Genomic DNA, 22,767 nt, shown 5'->3' with positions numbered 1-22,767 from the left:
GAAGATAAATACTTTTACTAAGAGTATTAGTATATTAGTAATTGACTGACCCGATCTCTCCAGATCTCCTAACAGTACTATTTCTAGGGTCAATTTTAGATCAATGCTATGCATTTTCAGGCATTCCTGAACCTGAGACCAGAAACAGGCTACCTGAGGACAATACCAAAATAAATGGTCTATTGATTCTGCATCCTCACAACAAAATCTGCAGAGCTTCGATGATTTTATGCCAAAAATATTCAACATTTTGTCGGTGGCAAGAATTCTATATAATAAATGTAGCTGAAAAGCACGAAGTCTTGAATCTTGCATTATTTTATATATCAACTCATACACCCTGTACCATGGAATCGATCCATCAAAAATCTCTTCCCAACTATTTTGCAATCTGAATGGCACAGTTTCAACATTCTGGTCCTCAAATGAAACTGGTATACTTTCCTATTCATGCTATTTTTATTGCTCCACCAGTTTTGATCCTTTATATTAGGCAGACAGACAAGTTCCCTACCTCCTCCCGCTGCCACCTGCCTCTTCCATTTTGGGGTAATGCTGTAATCAATTGGTTGTACTCTTGGATTGAGCAGACCTTCCCGTACAATTCTGATAACTCCATGAAGCACATTTTTTACATTTTTTATTTCACCTTTATTTAACCAGGTAGGCCAGTTGAGAACAAGTTCTCAGTTACAACTGCGACCTGGCAAAGATAAAGCAAAGCAGTGCGACACAAACAACAACACAGAGTTACACATGGAATAAACAAACGTACAGTCAATAACACAATAGAACAAATCTATATACAGTGTGTGCAAATTAGGTAATATTAGGGAGGAACGGCAATAAATAGGCCGTAGTGGCAAAGTAATTACAATTTAGCAATTAAACACTGGAGTGATGGATGTGCAAGTAGATGAATGCGCAAGTAGAGATACTGGGGTGCAAAGGAGCAAAAAAGAAATAACAATATGGGGATGAGGTAGTTGGATGGGCTATTTACAGATGGGCTATGTACAGGTACAATGATCTGTGAGCTGACATAACTCCACCATTCCAATTTACAATATCATTTAAGAACAAAATACCCTTTTCAAACATCTTTCCCGTAAATACAGGTATTTTATCAACCAGCACATTTGAGATCAGACATAATATTTGTTGTAATATTTTTTCTATCTTTTCAGTGGGATGAAATTGAAGTTGTAACCAGCTCTGCAATGCTTGTTTGAAAAAGAGAGATACTTTGAAAAAAGTATAATTTTCAATTAATCGAAAATGAGAAATGGCAATCTGCACAAAGGCAAAAATGCAATTTTTAAACAATGGATGAGCTTTTCTTAGTAATCTACTTGAGAACCATTTAGTGTTCAAGTAAAACTTTTGAATAAGTGAAGCTTTTAGAGAGAGGTTTAGTGCTTTTATATTTAATAATCTCAACCCACCCAATTCATATTCATTGTTAGGCACGCTTTATTTTGTCTGGTTTAGCATCCCAGATAATCCTAAATATTTTTTGCTCATATGATTTGAAAAATGAATCATCAGGGGTAGGCAGCGCCATAAGTAAGTGAGTAAACTGAGATATGACTAAGAAGTTAATCAGAGCAATTTTTCAATAAATAGACAGGTATTTACCTCTCCATGGTTGCAGGATCTTGTCTCTTTTTACACGTTTTCTATTGAAATTCATTGTGGAGAGCTTATTTCTATCTTTTGTGATATGAATACCAAGTATGTCTACTTCACCATCAGCCCATTTTATAGGTAAACTGCAGGGTAATGTAAAAGTTGTTTTTTTTAAAGATCCAATATGTAATATTGTACACTTATCGTAATTATGTTTTAATCCAGAGTGTACAGAAAAGTTATCTAGATCTTCCATGAGACATTGCAGGGATCTAGCTTGCGGACTTAATATAAAACTTGAGTCATCGGCATACATGGACACCTATGTTTTTAAGCCTTGGATTTCTAATCCTCTAATGTTGTTATTGGATCTGGTTTTAATAGGTAGAATTTTGATGGCCGTAACGAATCGATATGGTGACAGCGGACACCCTTGTTTAACTCCTCTTGACAATTCAAAACTCTCTGAGAAGAAGCTGTTATTTACTATTTTACACCTGGGGTTGCTATACATTACTTTTACCCATTTTATAAGAGAATCACCGGAATTGAAAAAATCCAGGCATTTATAAATAAAATCCAGTCTTACTTTATCAAATGCCTTTTCAAAATCCGCTATAAAGACCAGTCCTGGATTCTTAGATGTCTCATGATGTTCTATTATTTCTAGTAGTTGTCGTATATTATTTCCAATGTATCACCCATGTAAAAAACCTGCCTGATCAGGATGAACAATACCTTGTAAAACCCTTTTAATTCTGAGTGCTATGCATTTCGCTAGTATTTTTGCATCACAACATTGAAGTGTAAGGGGCCTCCAGTTTTTTAGATAGACTGGATCTTTATATTTGCCATCTGGGTCTTGTTTTAATAATAGAGAAATCAGACCTTCCTGCTGAGTACCTGACAGATTACCATTTCTATCTGAGTAGTTAAAACAATCTAACAATGGAGCTTTTATTATATCAAAAAAGGCTTGTACCTCTACCGGTATGCCATCAAGCCCTGGGGTTTTTCCAGACTGAAAGGATTTAGGAGCCTCAAATAGTTCTTCCTCTGTAATTTGGCCTTCGCACTGGTACATTTTTGGTACATTTGTTAATTTTTTTAATGTTTTATTATTTGGAAAGAATTCCTTACCGTAATCTTCATTCAGTGATTCAGAGACGGAAAAGAGAACATCTGCCTAAAATATTATCTTTTAAAATATAATTTGGAAAATCATAAATTACTCCGTCTTCAGTAACAAATTATTTTTGTTAGCGTTCCTGTATTGGAGATTCAGGAATAATTTTGTGCATTCTTCTCCATAGTCCATCCAGTTTGTTTTATTTTTGTAATAGATTACATTAGATCGTTCTTGAATAAGTTCCTCAAGTTCTTTTTGTTTTTCCTTAAACATATTTTGTATCTCTGTAGTGTCATTTTTATTGCTATCTACCTGTACAATTAGTTCATGTATTTCCTTTGTTAGTCTTGTCTCTTTAGCCAGAAACTGCCTTTTTATTATTGATATTGGATGTGATTTAGTGAGAGTGTGTACGATGTCTGTATAAGAGTAAGACTATAATGTTTGCTGTCCAAGTAAATAATAACTCCGCCAATTTGCATGGTGTCACGCCCTGACCATAGAGAGCCTTTTTATTCTCTATTTTGGTTAGGTCGGGGTGTGACTAGGGGGGTGTTTCTATCTAGGTGTTTTATTTCTATGTTGGCCTATGTTGGCTACGGCGTTCTACCCGGCTCCATGGCTGGACCCATGGTCTGGGCGGGGGCAAAGACCCGCACCGGAGCCGCCACCGACACTAGTCACCCCCCCTACCCTCCCCAGTTGGTTCCAGGTTTTGTGGCCAGAGTCTGCACCTTTGGGGGGGGGGGGGGGGGGTGTACTGTCACGCCCTGACCATAGAGAGTCTTTTTATTCTCTATTTTGGTTAGGTCGGGGTGTGACTAGGGGGGTGTTTCTATCTAGGTGTTTTATTTCTATGTTGGTATGGTTCCCAATCAGAGGCAGCTGTTTATCTTTGTCTCTGATTGGGGATCATATTTAGGTAGCCATTTCCCCACTGTGTTTTGTGGGATCTTGTTTTGAGTTAGTGCATGTAGCACCTCTGATGTTACGGTTAGTTGTTTGTTTCCTTTTGTTTTGTAAGTTTCACTAAATAAAATATGTGGAACTCAGAGCACTCTGCGCCTTGGTCCATCTCTCCACACAACCGTGACACATGGCTGAGTGTCTATGTGTGTAACATGTAGTGCGTATAGCCTTAATATTCATGATAATTGTAATCCATATCGTATCACCATCATAGTTGCATCATAATTACCTTTAACATCATTGAAAAACACATCCCAGCATTTTCATAGCAATTGACGTTTCACATGATCATGAAAGAGGCCTTGCATTACTATAGAGACGGCTTCACTACAGTACAAATGTATTCCGTACAATATGTTATTATTCCCCAATGCCCCTATTCTGATATACCCTTTGCTTGTTGTAAACATATATAAACATGTAGACAAAGACATAAAAAAGATAGACAAACAAGAAACATATGAATAATGTTAGCCGTACAGAAAGTTTGCCATCCTGTCATTCTATTCATTGAAACATTTTTCACATGATCTACAACCACTTTATTACTTGATTTTCCGAATGCTGGTCACGTTTTCAATGCTATAGAATCAGCAACGGTCCAATGAATGTGCTTATTTTTGAACGCTCCAGCATGAAATTATTACCTTGTCTTAAACTGTATATTTTGAACTAGACTGTTGTCTGTCTGGTTGTCTGAGCTTGTAAGAGTCTGAACTTTGAGTTGTGTGATCTTAATTTGCCCATTTTGAGAACCTTATTTCAAATGTGTGTGTGCGTGTCTCTGTGTGTGTGTGTGTGTGTGTGTGTGTGTGTGTGTGTGTGTGTGTGTGTGTGTGTATGATTCAGGTGTGAGAAGTTGGCAGAGACCATCTGGCAGAACAGGCAGCAGATCAGGAGAGCAGAACACCTGAGACAACAGCTTCCCATCCCCGGCCCCATCGAGGAGCTACTGAACGACCTCAACAGCACCATCACAGACATCATCTCAGCACTGGTCACCAGGTGTGTGTGTGTGCGTGTACATGCGTGCGTTTGTGTGTGTGTGTGTGTGAAGTTGTTGTTATTGTTCAGTATCAAAGTGCAAGGTATTGTGAGAATAGGTTGTAGTGTGTTGGACTGTGTGCGAGTGGCTTTGAGCTGGAATGTGGGTGTGTTTAAATGTGAACTTCTTATAGACACACTTATCTTCAGTGTGTATGCTACTCTACAGTCATGTTTACACCCCCCCATTTCCTCTGTGTGATGGGACTAAATGGAGAACAACTGAACTGTGTTATTTACCATATACTACACTCAGTGTGAACCCTTACACAAACCCTATCCTACTGACACAACCCCTGACTCCTTATGTGGCCAATAGAGTGTGAGATTACATTTATTACCGGAATTACATTAGAAATGACTCAGCACTGCACATCACAGGAGCCCGGTTATGTGACTCTGTGGAGCAGCAAAGCGAGCGTGTGTGTGTGTGTGTGTGTGTGTGTGTGTGTGTGTGTGTGTGTGTGTGTGTGTGTGTGTGTGTGTGTGTGTGACTCTGTGCTGAGCCCAAGCTGGGTTGTTCCGAGGCAGGGGGAGCAAGCTGCTGACAGTTCCTACAGCAGCCCAACCCAGCTCTGCTCTCAACCCCTGCTGAACCTGCCAATGAACACACAAACACAACCCCAGTCAGCCTGCATTTACCCTCAACGCTACAAGGAGGGAGAGATGGAGGGAGGAGAGAGGGAGGCCTGCTATCGATCCAAAAGGAGAAAGAAAACAGGAGGGAGAGTGAACGGTTTAGAAAAGGAGAGGAAGATACAGTATGAGGAAGAGGAGGAGTGAACAGAGTTTCAAAGACATAAAGTGAAAGAAAGAAGGGGGATACGAAAGAGGGTCGACTCGAGAGCTAAAGAGACAAAAAGTGTTTGAGATGAAGAGTCTACAATGATGGTGAGATGGGGAGAAAGGCTAACAGGCTCAGAAAGCTAGCTTGAGTTCCATGGTAGAGTGTTGTAGCCCTGGGGACACTGTCTGTCAGCCCGTATCAGTCCGCCAGCCTCACTGACTGGATCAGGAAGTCTTCTGAGTGCACCCAGAACCCTCTGCTCTCTCCCTATTCCAGCTGTGGTCCCCACAGAGACCCATAATGCACTGAGAAGCTGTGTCATTGTCAGAACGATGTCCGTTAGGCCGCAGACAGGGGAGTGTTGAGAGCGTAAAAACACTACTTTTAAAGTCCATGCTACTGCACTGGTGTTTCCTCTCCTCTTAACACGCTCTTTCCTGCTCTCCAGCGAAACCACACCCACATCCTCTCTACTGTTCCCCCTAAACCTCTAGCAGGCGCCTGGGAGGGAGGCAAGGGAGGGAAGGAGGGTATCTCATCACTGCCTGCTCACAGTGATGAGAATATTGAGTATGGTCAGCCAAGCCTAAAACACAAACAGCGTACTTTACTAAAAAGCCCTCCGTGTCTGAATGAATGAGCATTATGCTGCCTGTGTGTAGCGTTTGTCTGTCTGTACGTGTTTATGTGTGGGAGCATCGAGAGCTGACAGCTTGCGTACTGTGTAACTTTCAAAAGCAGGTCAAATAAACATAATAGGCAGTAGTGTGTGATGAGCAGAATTCCCTGTGGTGATCTGTTGGTTAAAGGGATAGTGCTAAATGTTTTCAATCAAGCCCTTTTTCTACTAACCAAGAGTCAGATGAACTCATGGATGCCATTTGTATGACTCTGTGTGCAGTTTGGAAGAAGTTGAAGTTCGTTTCTGGGGCCATTGCTAACTAGCATGCTAGTTGTTCCTGTAGACTTTCTGTCATTGGGCTAACGCTAGTTAGCAGTTGCTGCAGAATCTTCCTTCAAACTGCGTGCAAAGACATGCAAATGGTATACATGAGTTCATCTGACTCTGGGTAAGATAAAATGTTGCACTATCCCTTTAAAGCAACCCTCTACACTTTCCTCTGACTCTAATCTGTCTGTCTCTCTCCCTCCCCCTCCCCCTCCCCCTCTCCCTCTCCCTCTCCCTCTCTCTCTCTCTCTCTCTCTCCCTCTCTCTCCCTCTCCCTCTCCCTCTACAGCACCTTTATCATAGAGAAGCAGCCTCCCCAGGTGCTGAAGACCCAGACCAAGTTTGCCGCCACAGTGCGCCTCCTAGTGGGTGGAAAGCTCAATGTGCACATGAACCCCCCGCAGGTCAAGGCCACCATCATCAGTGAACAGCAGGCGAAGGCCTTGCTTAAGAATGAGAACACCAGGAAGTAAGTCACAGCATAGAGCTCCCTCATCACTGATATCTACTGCCACAGTGGAATCTATGGAGCAAGTGGAGATTCCACATTTAGATTATACTTTTGGGCGTGCCACATCCCACGTTCCACACACCTAAAGTAGTTAGTGTAAAAATCTTCCTTCCTAGTACTAAAATAATAGCCGTGTTAGCCTAAATTTCGATAGCATATTGCAAGATTGTCAGCGTTGGCATCCTGAAAAAAACTTGTCTCACATAAATTGAAATTAGTCATTCCCCTTCATGTTCTGTGAAAGTTTCATGACTCTATGATTAATAAATCTGCTGAAGCATCTACCTCTCCTCTTCCTTCTCCTTCTCCTCCCTCTTCCTTCCCCCTCGCCCAGTGACAGCAGTGGAGAGATCCTTAACAACAACTGTGTGATGGAGTACCACCAGGCCACAGGAACACTCAGCGCCAACTTCAGGAACATGGTGAGGATGGACGGGACCAGGGTAGAGGATGGACAGGACCAGGGTAGAGGATGGACGGGACCAGGGTAGAGGATGGACGGGACCAGGGTAGAGGATGGATTAGACCAGGGTAGAGGATGGATGGGACCAGGGTAGAGGATGGATGGGACCAGGGTAGAGGATGGACGGGACCAGGGTAGAGGATGGACGGGACCAGGGTAGAGGGTGGACAGGACCAGGGTAGAGGGTGGACGGGACCAGGGTAGAGGATGGACGGGACCAGGGTAGAGGATGGACGGGACCAGGGTAGAGGGTGGATGGGACCAGGGTAGAGGATGGATGGGACCAGGGTAGAGGATGGATGGGACCAGGGTAGAGGGTGGTCGGGACCAGGGTAGAGGATGGACAGGACCAGGGTAGAGGATGGATGGGACCAGAGTAGAGGATAGATGGGACCAGGGTAGAGGATGGACGGGACCAGGGTAGAGGATGGATGGGACCAGAGTAGAGGATGGACGGGACCAGGGTAGAGGATGGATGGGACCAGGGTAGAGGGTGGACGGGACCAGGGTAGAGGATGGACGGGACCAGGGTAGAGGATGGATGGGACCAGAGTAGAGGATAGATGGGACCAGGGTAGAGGATGGACGGGACCAGAGTAGAGGATGGATGGGACCAGTGTAGAGGATGGATGGGACCAGGGTAGAGGATGGATGGGACCAGGGTAGAGGATGGATGGGACCAGGGTAGAGGATGGATGGGACCAGGGAGTCCAAGAGGCTTTTGGAGATTCTGCATTCTCATTCTGTGTTCATACTCATACAGATAACATGTTACTCAGCCCACATGCTGTTTTGAGTTCCCTAGGGTCCTCCATGGATCATTTACATGTAAACTCGGGCTTAAAAGAATACTTAGGGATTTTGGCAATGAACTTGTGGATACCATTTTTATGTCTCTATTTCCAGAATGAAGGAAGTTAAAGACAGAATGCTAGTAAATATGCAATGGCTTGCAAAACTACCTCTAACTTCCTACATACTGGACACAGTGACATAAAAATGGTATCCAGGAGTTCATCTGACTCTGCGGAAGTAGACAAAGGGCCTCATTGCCAAAATCCCGAAGTATCCCTTCAAATCTGCTCCTGGAATGAAAGGGAATCATGTATGTGTGTGTATGATCAGAGAACAGCTCCTCAAAGTGAATAGTCTAGAAGATGTTTGTGTGCTGTGCTGCTGTCCACTCATGATCCTCCTTTCCGACCCCGCCTCGTCTTTCATGTAGTCTTTGAAGAGGATCAAGCGCTCGGACCGGCGAGGGGCGGAGTCTGTGACAGAGGAGAAGTTTACCATTCTGTTTGAGTCTCAGTTCAGCGTCGGGGGTAATGAGCTGGTCTTTCAAGTTAAGGTAAGAACTGATAACCTGGTCCCAGATCTGTTTGTGCTGTTTTGCCAACTCTTATCAATACAGCACACACCGGCTTAAGAAGAGACGAGCAGAGTGGTGGACTAGCCCAAGGTGAGCTGTTGGCTCTAGTCTAACCTAACCCCTCAGCAGCCTTTCTTTCTTTCTGGTCCCGACGAGAAAAAAAAAGCTGTCGGGGGAGTTTTCTTTTCTCCACTGTTCAACCAATCCAGTAAATGTGGAGGAGGAGTTAAGATGGAGTGTCGCCTTGTTAACATCCAAAAGAGGAAGTCACAGGCTCTCTTTCCATTTCCCCTGAAAACCGGATGCATCCAGTTGTCGTCGACGCGCAGAGGGTGGCTCAGTCAATACACCATGTTCCTTACCCTGCTCCTTCAGTGACCATATTCTAAGTAGTAATCATTGTTAAAGCTATGTCACACAAGAAAAATGACCTTCACATTGTCAATGGTCCAGGAAACATATATGCTCCCCTACTCCCAAAACACATTTGTTCATGTATTTCTCAGAATTATATGGATTGTTTGGATGGAACACAAAGTGCTGTACAGTAGGTTAAAGTGAAAACATGTTTTACAGTTGCCTTATATATACTGTATTTGATACACATATACATCATTGTGTTTGTAATGACCCCTGACCTTTTTCTTCCCTCTCTCTCTCTCTCTCTCTCTCTCTCTCTCTCTTTCTCTCTTTCTCTCTCTCTCTCTCTCTCTCTCTGTCTCTCTCTCTCTCTCTCTCTCTCTCTCTCTCTCTCTCTCTCTCTCTCTCTCTGTCAGACGTTATCACTTCCTGTGGTGGTGATCGTCCACGGTAGCCAAGACAATAACGCCACGGCAACAGTACTGTGGGACAACGCTTTTGCCGAACCCGTAAGTTCAGTGTGATCATCATGTTGTGTGTGTGTGTGTGTGATGATCTCTTTAACACTTTACATTGTTTTGTTTTTCTCTTGATGGACGCTTTAGTGTTGCCCTGGTTTAGGGGCCTTAACCATCTCTCCTCTCCTCCTCCCCAGGGTCGGGTGCCCTTCATAGTGCCTGACAAGGTGCTGTGGCCCCAGCTGTGTGAGGCCCTCAACATGAAGTACAAGGCGGAGGTGCAGAGTAACCGTGGCCTCTCAGAGGAGAACCTGGTCTTCCTGGCCCAGAAAGCCTTCAGTAGCTCCAGCATCAACCCTGATGACTACCGCGGCATGACCATGACCTGGTCCCAGTTCAACAGGGTAAGACCAGACTGCGTCTCAAATGGCACCATATTTCCTATGTAGTGCACTACTTTTGACCAGAGCCCATCTTTTGACAAGAACCCTATGGGCACTGATCAAAAGAAGTGCACTTTGTAGTGAGTAGGGTGCCATGTGGGACACAGCCCATGACTACTGACCAGTGGACTACAAGACCTGACCTCTGCATTAGGAACAAGTTGTTGCAGAGGGGTGATATCATCTCTTTGATACTCAGAGGGAATCTATTGTAGAGTTTTTACCATGCCTGGTTTGTGTATATTTTATTTAGAGTATTTGCCACTGCAGACACAGTTTACCTCTTTGGTGTTCCTTCCCGTGTTCAGAGTAATGATTCCACTATATCTGCATTGGGGCAGCAGGTAGCCTAGTGGTTAGAGCGTTGGGCCAATAACCGAAAGGTTGCTAGATTGAATCCCCGAGCTGACAAGGTAAAAATATGTCGTTCTGCCCCTGAACAAGGCAGTTAACCCAGTGTTCCTAGGCCGTCATTGTAAATAAGAATTTGTTCTTAACTGACTTGCCTGGTTAAATATATATTTTTAAATACATTCTAATCTGCTCTCCTCGGGCTGAGCGAGTCTCTAATGTGTTTCTCTCTAAGGCTGCGTTCCTAATGGTACCATATTCCCTACATAGTTCACTGGGCCCTGGTCAAAGGTAGTTCACTAGGTAGGGAATAGGGTGCCATTTAGTCTGATGAGCTCTAGTCGGCTGGCTGTGAGGTTCTCAGCTCTGGTTAATGAGCCTGTTTGTCCAGACAGGAAGGGCTAATTCAGCCCCAGTCCTCATTGGCTCCCTCTAACCAGCCACTGATGACAGAGAGCACACTCACATTCAGACCTCATTCACCACAGAGCATCAGCCTCATTAGAGAGAGAGAGGGCCTAGAAACAGGAACATGTACCTCAGAACTCACTCACTCAGCTGAACTCTGGGAAATATCTCTCACTGACTGACTGTCTATTGTAATTGCTGCTCTACTCTACTCTGTATATGTGAGGGGATGTTAGTGCGATTACAGACAGACAACAAATTGTTTATCGATTGTATCAAACCCAATGTCCCAATCCCTCTAACCTACAGGAGAGTCTGCCTGGCAGGAATTTCACGTTCTGGCAGTGGTTTGATGGGGTCATGGAACTCACAAAAAAACATCTCAAACCACACTGGAATGATGGGTAAGAAGAATTTTTTAGATGTCTATATTCCTAGAATTTCTACTCTAGAATAACCTGTGGAAATGAGGATTGACTTGGATTGTGTGTTAGTGTAACATGAGATGCCTGCTGCGTGCACACACTGCCCAAGTAGACAGGGAAATGGACAGAGAAAATGGCTCAACTAAACTAAAGGCCTCTTTTTGTTGTCGTTTGAATGGCAGCTGTAATGTGCTTTCTTTAGTGAGTCTTCTTGATAGAGTGCACTTGGTGTTTTTCCTCTTAAGCCCCCCTGCTGTTGCAGCCTCACATTTTGATTGCTTTTTTAATCTCAACGAGCCTACCAAAAGGCCCTCCCCACAATGGACACGGCTTTACCATAGCAACCACAGAGATATGTATCCCTACCTGTAATGGGTCAAAAGAATACAATTATTGTAGGGGAAGGGGGCGGCATGACAATGTATGTAACAATGTATCTTTGTCTATCTCTGTCCTTATGTCCCCCTCCTGTCCTCCTCCTGTCCTCCTTCTGTCCTCCTCCTGTGCTCCTTATGTCCTCCTCATGTTCTCCTTATGTCCTCCTCCTGTCCTCCTCCTGTCCTCCTCCTGTCCTCCTCATGTCCTCCTGCTGTCCTCCTTCTGTCCTCCTCCTGTCCTCCTCCTGTCCTCCTCCTGTCCTCCTCATGTCCTCCTTATGTCCTCCTCCTGTCCTCCTTCTGTCCTCCTCATGTTATCCTCATGTCCTCCTCCTGTCCTCCTCCTGTCCTCCTCATGTCCTCCTGCTGTCCTCCTTCTGTCCTCCTCATGTCCTCCTCCTGTCCTCCTCATGTCCTCCTCATGTCCTCCTCCTGTCCTCCTCATGTCCTCCTCCTGTCCTCCTCATGTCCTCCTCATGTCCTCCTCCTGTCCTCTCATGTCCTCCTCATGTCCTCCTCCTGTCCTCCTCATGTCCTCCTGCTGTCCTCCTTCTGTCCTCCTCCTGTCCTCCTCATGTCCTCCTCATGTCCTCCTGCTGTCCTCCTTCTGTCCTCCTCATGTCCTCCTCATGTCCTCCTCCTGTCCTCCTCCTGTCCTCCTCATGTCCTCCTCATGTCCTCCTGCTGTCCTCCTTCTGTCCTCCTCATGTCCTCCTTATGTCCTCCTCCTGTCCTCCTCCTGTCCTCCTGCTGTCCTCCTTCTGTCCTCCTCCTGTCCTCCTCATGTCCTCCTTATGCCCTCCTGCTGTCCTCCTTATGTCCTCCTTATGCCCTCCTCCATTTTATTCTATATACATTTTCCCTAATCTCCATATCTCCCTCTTGCTGTCTCTCCCCTTCTCTCTCTCTTTCTCTCTCTCTTCCTTCCTCCATTCTATATGTACAGGGCGATCCTGGGATTTGTGAACAAGCAGCAGGCCCAGGACATGTTGATGTCCAAACCCAACGGGACCTTCCTTCTCCGCTTCAGCGACTCTGAGATCGGAGGGATCACTATCGCCTGGGTGGCTGAGAATCCCAACAAACCAGGTACTGACAACCAACCAATCAAGCGATCAATCAATTCATTATTTTGTCAGTTAGTCAATTAGTCAATTAGTCAACAAATGAATCTTAGACAGAGATGGTCTGTAAAAATAGCCAAGTGGAACTATAATAAGTGTGTCTGTGTTTCCAGGGGAGAGGATGGTGTGGAACCTCATGCCCTACACAACCAAAGACTTCTCCATCCGCTCTCTGGCTGACCGCATCAGTGACCTCAACCACCTCCTGTTCCTCTACCCAGACAGACCCAAGGATGAGGTCTTCTCCAAATACTACACGCCACCCCTGTGTATGTACCTAACCTCTGTTCGTCTCTATAAAAATAAATGATGACATATAATTATACTGTAGTATCTGTTCTCTATATCTGTTGCAATTTGGTCAGATAGAGGCTTAACAGCCACACTGAGGAACTTGTGAATGTGGACCATATATGCAGTCTGAACATCGAGATTCTCCCTGTCTCTCCTTCCCTTGCCTTTCTCTCTTACAGCCAAAGCAGTGGATGGATATGTGAAACCGCAGATCAAACAAGTGGTACCAGAGTAAGTCTCTCTCTCTCTCCTTCTCTCTCTCTGTGGCGATAGGGCTGATTTAATCACCTAACAATGTGGCCTGAATGCAGATCAACCATTAGGTCTTCACTCCAGATGGAGGAACCAATTAGAGCCCAGCATCCGCGGGCCTGAGGGCGCCTCTGTCCCTCTCATCCCTGCACTTAGTAATGTCAGTCTGGGTAATGAGTTTGCAGGGTCCCGATTGTTACCAAGGGGCTGTGGGCCTCTCAATGGGAGGGCTCCAGGGGCTGCTGCCCAGCACCCTGCCTTACCTGATCCTGCTGCTCAAAGGACTGGTAATTAATGAAGCAGAGGAGGCAGAGGAGGAGCAGGAGGAGGGGGTGGTGGTGGTGAGGGATGGTGATGAAGGTTGCCGTGGTAACCGACAAAGCTGGCGATCGGAATGACGTTCTCTGACTCGTGCGCGTGTGTCTGTCTGTCTGTTTGTCTGGACCTGCAGGTTCACCACGACCAATCCTGACCCAGCAGCAAACCCCACCTACATGGATCACGGAGCCTCCCCTGTTGTCAGTCACCCTCCAAACTACGGCATATACCAGCCTATGTGAGTATATATTACATATGTTTGCGTGCATGTGTGAGTGTGAGGTGTGTGTGTCTGATGGCCTGTGTTACTAACTGGTTCCTGTGTTGTGAGGTGTGTGTGTCTGATGGCCTGTGTTACTAACTGGTTCCTGTGTTGTGAGGTGTGTGTGTGTGTCTGATGGCCTGTGTTACTAACTGGTTCCTGTGTTGTGAGGTGTGTGTGTGTCTGATGGCCTGTGTTACTAACTGGTTCCTGTGTTGTGAGGTGTGTGTGTCTGATGGCCTGTGTTACTAACTGGTTCCTGTGTTGTGAGGTGTGTGTGTGTCTGATGGCCTGTGTTACTAACTGGTTCCTGTGTTGTGAGGTGTGTGTGTCTGATGGCCTGTGTTACTAACTGGTTCCTGTGTTGTGAGGTGTGTGTGTGTGTCTGATGGCCTGTGTTACTAACTGGTTCCTGTGTTGTGAGGTGTGTGTGTCTGATGGCCTGTGTTACTAACTGGTTCCTGTGTTGTGAGGTGTGTGTGTGTCTGATGGCCTGTGTTACTAACTGGTTCCTGTGTTGTGAGGTGTGTGTGTGTCTGATGGCCTGTGTTACTAACTGGTTCCTGTGTTGTGAGTTGTGTGTGTGTCTGATGGCCTGTGTTACTAACTGGTTCCTGTGTTGTGAGGTGTGTGTGTCTGATGGCCTGTGTTACTAACTGGTTCCTGTGTTGTGAGGTGTGTGTGTGTGTCTGATGGCCTGTGTTACTAACTGGTTCCTGTGTTGTGAGGTGTGTGTGTGTGTCTGATGGCCTGTGTTACTAACTGGTTCCTGTGTTGTGAGGTGTGTGTGTGTCTGATGGCCTGTGTTACTAACTGGTTCCTGTGTTGTGAGGTGTGTGTGTGTCTGATGGCCTGTGTTACTAACTGGTTCCTGTGTTGTGAGGTGTGTGTGTGTCTGATGGCCTGTTTTACTAACTGGTTCCTGTGTTGTGAGGTGTGTGTGTGTCTGATGGCCTGTGTTACTAACTGGTTCCTGTGTTGTGAGGTGTGTGTGTGTGTGTGTCTGATGGCCTGTGTTACTAACTGGTTCCTGTGTTGTGAGGTGTGTGTCTGATGGCCTGTGTTACTAACTGGTTCCTGTGTTGTGAGGTGTGTGTGTGTGTCTGATGGCCTGTGTTACTAACTGGTTCCTGTGTTGTTAGGTGTGTGTGTGTGTGTCTGATGGCCTGTGTTACTAACTGGTTCCTGTGTTGTGAGGTGTGTGTGTGTGTCTGATGGCCTGTGTTACTAACTGGTTCCTGTGTTGTGAGGTGTGTGTGTGTGTGTGTCTGATGGCCTGTGTTACTAACTGGTTCCTGTGTTGTGAGGTGTGTGTGTGTGTGTGTCTGATGGCCTGTGTTACTAACTGGTTCCTGTGTTGTGAGGTGTGTGTGTCTGATGGCCTGTGTTACTAACTGGTTCCTGTGTTGTGAGGTGTGTGGGTCTGATGGCCTGTGTTACTAACTGGTTCCTGTGTTGTGAGGTGTGTGTGTGTCTGATGGCATGTGTTACTAACTGGTTCCTGTGTTGTGAGGTGTGTGTGTGTGTGTGTGTCTGATGGCCTGTGTTACTAACTGGTTCCTGTGTTGTGAGGTGTGTGTGTGTGTGTGTGTGTCTGATGGCCTGTGTTACTAACTGGTTCCTGTGTTGTGAGGTGTGTGTGTCTGATGGCCTGTGTTACTAACTGGTTCCTGTGTTGTGAGGTGTGTGTGTGTGTGTGTCTGATGGCCTGTGTTACTAACTGGTTCCTGTGTTGTGAGGTGTGTGTGTGTGTGTCTGATGGCCTGTGTTACTAACTGGTTCCTGTGTTGTGAGGTGTGTGTGTCTGATGGCCTGTGTTACTAACTGGTTCCTGTGTTGTGGCAGGAGTGACTCCATGTTAGATGCGGACGGTGACTTTGACCTGGATGACACCATGGACGTGGCGCGACACGTTGAGGAGCTGCTGCGGCGACCTATGGAGAACCAATGGAGAGGCCAGCAGTCGTGACCCTCAATCTCTGACCCCTGACACCAACAAAAGAACCCCGCACCTTTTGACATTTCTGATGGTTTAATTCCATTCATTTCCTCTTGTTTTATTTCATATAGCTATAATGTGAAATGTTAATAATGTTTGTGATTGTTTTTTAGTTTTTTCTTCTCAGCATGCAAACTGCATGTCAGTGACCTTTTTTCAGTTTGTCTCCATGCGTATCTGTAAAACAGACTAGGTATAAATGCAAAAAAACTACAATGTTACAGTGTTGTATAAAAAAAAAAAAAGTAATTCAATTCACATATGTATTTTAATTTGGTCACAATTCTAACAAAGATTTTTGAAGAGCACTCTCCACAACCGGTATGAAGTCATTTAAACAGTTGTGCTGTTTTTATTTTTGTTTAGTTATTTTATTAGTGTAAATGGTTTATCAACAGAGTTTTTTTAATTGAATCCGCCCTCTGCCAAAAAAGAGAGAAACTTAAATGAAGAATTTGTTGTTGTTATTGACAATATCATCGAATTTGTTGCTAAGGGTAGTTTCAATCAGTAGTATACTAATTCTTAACTTTACACACTAAACTCCAAGCAGAATGGCTCTCATTTCATTCTCAGAGCACGCTGAGTATCTATGTCACGCACGCACGCACACACACACACACACACACACACAGTTGCATAATATACATCAGCTCCAGCTGAAACTTGGGGACTTTGTGCCCCCTCTACGCTCACAGGGATATTTTCATTTCCTGTATTTGCACACAGATGTAATGTAAATACAAGCATGTATCCAGCATGGCCACTCAGGTCTCTGGACAGCCCATAGAGATAGATAGAGGACTCATCATTAACATAACCTGTTTTAACATTGCCATTGCCATTGAGGTCTTCCACCATTTTAAAGTTGTCAACCTGGTGGGGATTCCTATGAGTTGGGAGCAATCAGCCAATGAAGAAGAATAATATTTACTACTTTAGTACCTCAACGGTGCTGCCCATGCTGTCACACAGACACTTTAATGGCACAGATACAAAGATGAGTCCTCTATCTATCTCCCCTCCATACCCCTGTAGATTATGTATGTGCCATCAACGCTACCTCTCATTGCCACTCTGTCTGTCTCCCTGGTGTTTTAAACAACTCATTTGGTCATGTCTTGTTATTGGTTGTGACGTCTAGTGTTGACAATCTATTTGGGGAGCTGTTGGGATGTGTGTAGGGGAGCTGAGGTCACTGGGGTGTGTGTGGAGGTTGGGGTTTTGTTGAGAGATCTGTAGGAAAGTCCATTACTAGGACTGATGGATGAAGAGTCTCTATACTGGGTCCTTATTGGCTTAGTATTGTTCATCTGCTGAAGTACACTAACTACTCAATCCATAGCCTGAGATGACAAGTGGAGATCTAATTCAACTCATTTTACCATGGGGCAGAGATGCATTTTTGCAGTTTTAAAGCAAGTTTTCTGCAGTTCTACACATTTTTCCATGGGGCGGAGATAAAAAAAAAAAAAAAACACATTTCATGCAATTCTACTCATTTTACCATGGGGCAGAGATACATGTTTTGAAGTTTTAAAGCTAATTCCCTGCAATGCTACCTGTTTTGCCAAGGGGTGGAGATACATTTTTGCAGATTTAAAGCAAATTCACTGTAATTCTACACATTTTGCCATGACTTATGTCATGTTAATGATATCTGAGTGAGTGTGACTAGCTAGACTAACTTGCCACTGTAAGCTGTAAGCTGACATGGCTAATTAAGTGACTGTCAGTGACAAAACAGGAGAAAAACTGCTGATGCACAACCACATTTTGAACCTTCACCTTCTAACAGTAAATTTAGACCCCAACTGAGTTCCAAAAAAATGACCCGGGCCCTAAGCGACCGCTTATATCGCTTATGCCTGGAGCCAGCCCTGATGGTCTGTCTGTCTGTCTGTCTGTCTGTCTGTCTGTCTGTCTGTCTGTCTCTCTCTCTCTCTCTGTTTTTTTTCTCTCTCTGTCTATCTCTGTCCATAAACCTGTCTCCTGTTTGCTGTTATTACTGATCACTGTTACTAAATCTGCATGTGCATGTCTGTCTCTGTGTGATATAACATAAAACATCAACTGACAACCTGAGGTACAGATATATAGCTATGTGTGCAGACAATATGAGGTGCTTGAACACTTGACTCATCAGTCCTGAGCATGAAGGCCATTGCTACCATAAAGTTTGGGATATTTTGGCACTGGCTCACTCCCTGTCTTTCAGCCAAGATGTTGTAGTGGGTCTGTCTCCATATACTCCCAGCAGGATTAGTCTGCCATAGTACACCTTAGCTACCGCCGTTTAACAAAGCATGTAACGATAGATCCAACTGTTGCCGTGGCTACTCTGTTCACCCCCCTCCCCCGCACACACACACACACACACACACACACACACACACACACACACACACACACACACACACACACACACACACACACACACACACACACACACACACTTCTGAACCATTGGGCAATAGCACCACACAACCCCCACAGTCATATTACACACACACACACAACCCATCCCCTCTACTCATAAGCTCTGCCCACTCAGGAATGAAGCCCTATGCTCGGTTGATGTATCATAAAATGAAGAAAAAAAGACAAATAGAGTCTCTGTCTATTAGTGGAGGCTGGTGGGGGGAGCTATAGGAGGACGGGCTCAGTGTAATGGCTGGAATGGAATAAATGCAACGGAGTCAAACGTGGTTTCCACATGTTCGATGTGTTTGATACAGTTCCATTATACCATTCCAGCCATTACAATGAGCCCGTCCTCCTACAGCTCCCCCCACCAGCCTCCTTTGCTATCTATATACAGCATATATGAATTTATTTTCTGTACCGTAATTCTATTTTATTACAGTATACTGTATGTCTGTGGCACGCCCCTCTGAATGTAATCCCCTTGCATGACCTGAAGAGGTCGTACGTACAACATGGCAGCCATTGCAACCTCATAGGTTTCATCAGAAGTATCTGAAAAGAGCCATATTGCAAACAGGAATCAGAAGAATGTTGCATTTGTGTTTGTCCTGCTGACATTATTTAGTCTTTTCCCATCTTTGTTTCTTACAATTTTCCGGGTCAAAACAGCTAGTTTTTCTTCTTTGTATTTCTTGATTTTACTGATGTTTTTTTGAAGAGTCAAAGCTACATGGGAATTCTTGTGATGTTTCCTTTTTTTAAACATTATTCTGATCATTTCAAACTCTTTGCTTCACCTTAGTTAGTCTATGTACTCGGGAAGCTGTATATGAAGCTGTGTTCTGTTCAGTGTTAGTTCCACGTTTGTGGTTTGGTTTCAGCACTTTGGATGTGTTCCAAGAAAAACTGCAATTGAAAAAAAAAGTTTTATAAATCATTTCAACCGTAACATGTATAATGAAAAATAAGTTGTGACTGAATAAATGTAATGGTTTATTTGTTCACATTCCATGTCAGTCTGAACTGCACCTTACCGATACTGTACATGAGACCATTTCAATAGAGTCGATTCAGAATGTAAACTCAAATTCCAATTGTAATTTCTTGTCATTGAAGCATTGAATGTAGTTTACTTTCTGAATTGACTGAATTGAAAAGGAACAGACCCAAACCCTGACTAGCCTTTCAACAGCCTTCTGACTGGGTGTGGGCATCATAGCACCGCTATAACACTGGTTTATGTGATCGGTTGTCCAGTGGCAACTCACATCTGCCATCTTGTGACAGGAACATATATTGTCTCTGAGACACAGTACCGGACTGGTATGTACTGTCCCTTTAATGCCAGAGGGGTTTTTTCTCACCTGTCACTCAGGGCCCAGGGGACATGGAAAAGTGATTAGACAATGTAATTAACCTAATGCATGAACTGCAATCGACTATGACCCCATTGATTACTATAAAATATATTATGATTGTCAATTTCCTATGGAACAGACAGATCCAAGACCCACTGTTTGCCTTCTCAACAAATAACTCCATCACATTTACTATATTCCAATTAATTTTTGTTCCATTTTTAAAAACATCGGACATGTCTGGAGGTCAGAGAGTGACTGTTGCTTGGATACGAAACTGCACGTGGTTGCTTGGTTACTGTTCAATATTCACAACAATAGCTTTAAAAGCGTTGGACAGAGAATAAAATTCAACGTAACACAGCAGTAAGGCGAAATGGGTCCTTTTTTAATTGAAAACATGCAGTATACAGGAGGACACCACTGTTTTCTTTCAGTTGACAACAGACAATTCTGCAGATAAAACAAACAGAAGTATTACAGGAAACCAGCCTTTCACACAATAAAGCAGTTTTTCCAGCAAAGGAAATGGTTAGAGCATTGAGGGCATGTGGGGAAAGAGGGATACCTAGTCAGTTGTACAACTGAATGCCTTCAACTGAAATGTGTCTTCCGCATTTAACCCAACCCCTCTAAATCAGATGGGGAATGTGTGGGGTTATTACAGTAGAATATTGTATACTGTAGTATAATAAGGTATACTACATAAATATAGTATTATAAGGTATTCACAGCCATATCTTACTTGACATTGGATTGTATATACTCAAGATAAAAGACTCTGGGAGAGTTGCAAGTCTGGCACCCACCAGCTGCCATGTATAGCCTGGCTGCACAGGACTGAAATGAACAGCTTTTTCAATGGAGCAGATGAATCCGTCCTCCTCGTTCTACCTTGTGACCACTAGATGTCCTCAGTGCCCAATGGGATTCCCGCGCTCTGCAATAACACTGGGAATGGAAATGAACGATGAAACAAAGCACAATGCCAGTCAGCAGTATGCATAGGATGCATGTGGGACATGTCACGTGATTGACATGTTATAACAGGAATAGAAAAACCATGACAGATGTACTTTTTAAAATGAGCCCTTCTGTTAGGTTCATATCATCATCCCAGCTCAATAAAGCTCAGTTTCTCCTGCAGGTCAGAAATGTGAATATTTATTCACGGTCTTGACGTCCTCCCCAGGAAACATCTTTCATCAGATAATTAAGATGCAAATTGGCACTAATTACCATCGTATTAGTCTATGCATACAAATGAATCTCTGTATCAACTCCAGTAATTAGGGGCTCCAGTGGAAGGAGGTCCAGTCGAGGCACAAAGGGCACAGACACAGTCGCTATAGGATGGGACAGAAAACCACAGCACTGCTCTGATTGATAAGTAAAGAGTGTTAACACGGAGGGTGTTTAAGGAACCACTTTAATTTCCGCCCTCCACAGAGGTCATGTGAGCGAGCACAGGAAGTGATGTGTAAGAGAAACAGGAAGTATGGTGGTTATGCTCTGGGAGGAATGCCCTCAGACCCCCTGCTGTGGGGAGTCTCAGCTCACTTCACTAAAAAAAGGAATTACACTTTTGGGGATTATTCAGCCTCATCTTGTGTCAGAGTTCCCTCTCGCATTATACACAAACACTATTCCCCCCGACTTGATGCAGCATCTTCAAATGATTCTGTTAGGTAGAACTGCTTCTCTTATGTCGACAAACCCCTGTAGCTATATGTTTTCTATATGTTGTGCATTGGTAAACAAGAATACCCTATCCATTTGTAATCAATGCCTTGATTTCCTGTATTGATACAGAATAATTCTCACAATGCATGAATGAGGTGAGCCTGAATGAGGTAAGAGGGTCGTAACGTCTGTGGTCAAATGTCTTAAATTCAAGATGTGGCCGGGTCGCACGTATACAAAAAAAAACTTCCACGGTAACGATTTGACCTTATGACCTCAACCTCCAGGACAAAAACCCTGTGGGACCTGCACCGTCAGATTACCCAGCAGTCAAATGGCCTTTCATCAGCTGTGATTGGGTAACCCTAATTAATACTATTGTCATCAATCTCAATCTAAAATGATCTGGCTTCTCCTGGAAAGGGGCTCGAGGGATCAGGGTTGAAGGTGGGGGGGATGTATGGATGGCTATCCCTTCATACGTCTGTGGTTCACAGAGGGGAGGTGGGGGGAAGGGAGACAGCTTCGGCTCACTTCCTGTCACAGGAAGCTACAAGCAACTTCAATGGAAATCAACCCGGGGTGTGATTTAATTGTTAGTGGCTTGATAGTCAAATGGAAAACAAAGCTGCAACTGCTTTCCCTTTCCTTTTCTGTTGATCTCTCACAGCCTCTCTTTTATTCTCTCTATTTGTCTCTCTCTGTCTCTCTCTATCACTCTCTCTCGCTCTCTCTCTCCAGCTCTCATTAATAATAATTCCATTCTCCTCCCCAGTAGAGTAGGACCATCCTCATCTGTTCATCACAACATATTTCTTCCCTAATTGGAGGAGTGTTAGCACACCAGTTTACAGTGATGCAGCATATGATTAGGTCCTTGGTTAATAAGTCCTAGTGTGGTTCCTCTGTGTGGGTCCTGGAGGGGCTCCTGTTTGAGTTTGAGGCTTGGGAGCCAAAGGAATTTGAACATTAAAGTGAGACAGTCTGGCTGGAAGGCTTGGAGCAGGACTTTTAAAAGCAGGACTTATTCTGAATTATTTCTGAAGATGCATAATACATGAATCAGGGTGAGTGAGAGAGAGAGAGAGAGAGAGAGAGAGAGAGAGAGAGAGAGAGGAAAGAGAGGGACAACCTCACCCCAACCTCTTGCCTTCCTTCTTGACTTATTTTTCTCATCAGTAGTATCCCTCACCTCCATCTCTCCTTCTCACCTTTCCTTGATCTTTCCATCCACCCCATTTTTCTTTATTTTCCTCCCCAATGTGTTCATTCCACCAACATCTCTCTCTCTCTCTCTCTCTCTCTCTCTCTCTCTCTCTCTCTCTCTCTCTCTCTCTCTCTCTCTCTCTCGCTCTCCCTCGCTCTCTCTCGCTCTCTC

The 22,767-nt window shown here is 44.3% G+C and overlaps 1 protein-coding gene across 2 annotated transcripts in view; it reads left to right on the top strand.

Annotated features, from left to right (window-relative positions):
• LOC115198021 (signal transducer and activator of transcription 5B) overlaps nucleotides 1–20,072 on the top strand; it is a 95,090-nt gene extending 75,018 nt beyond the window's left edge. Inside the window, exons 9-20 of one of the 2 annotated variants that reach the window (XM_029759684.1) lie at nucleotides 4,577–4,732; nucleotides 6,797–6,976; nucleotides 7,353–7,440; nucleotides 8,707–8,829; nucleotides 9,627–9,719; nucleotides 9,866–10,072; nucleotides 11,180–11,274; nucleotides 12,619–12,761; nucleotides 12,910–13,065; nucleotides 13,270–13,321; nucleotides 13,794–13,898; nucleotides 15,785–20,072. In XM_029759684.1, coding sequence (XP_029615544.1) covers nucleotides 4,577–4,732; nucleotides 6,797–6,976; nucleotides 7,353–7,440; nucleotides 8,707–8,829; nucleotides 9,627–9,719; nucleotides 9,866–10,072; nucleotides 11,180–11,274; nucleotides 12,619–12,761; nucleotides 12,910–13,065; nucleotides 13,270–13,321; nucleotides 13,794–13,898; nucleotides 15,785–15,797 — 1,411 coding nt within the window. In that variant the 3' untranslated portion in view covers nucleotides 15,798–20,072. Of the gene's footprint in view, nucleotides 1–4,576; nucleotides 4,733–6,796; nucleotides 6,977–7,352; nucleotides 7,441–8,706; nucleotides 8,830–9,626; nucleotides 9,720–9,865; nucleotides 10,073–11,179; nucleotides 11,275–12,618; nucleotides 12,762–12,909; nucleotides 13,066–13,269; nucleotides 13,322–13,793; nucleotides 13,899–15,767 lie in introns of both variants that reach the window. The other variant, XM_029759674.1, reaches the window with a different exon arrangement.
• The last annotated feature ends 2,695 nt before the right edge of the window (nucleotides 20,073–22,767 follow it).

Source organism: Salmo trutta, chromosome 1, assembly GCF_901001165.1.
Source record: "Salmo trutta chromosome 1, fSalTru1.1, whole genome shotgun sequence".
In the NCBI taxonomy this organism is placed as follows: Eukaryota; Metazoa; Chordata; class Actinopteri; order Salmoniformes; family Salmonidae; genus Salmo; species Salmo trutta.
This window is presented reverse-complemented; position numbering and strand designations above follow the sequence as displayed.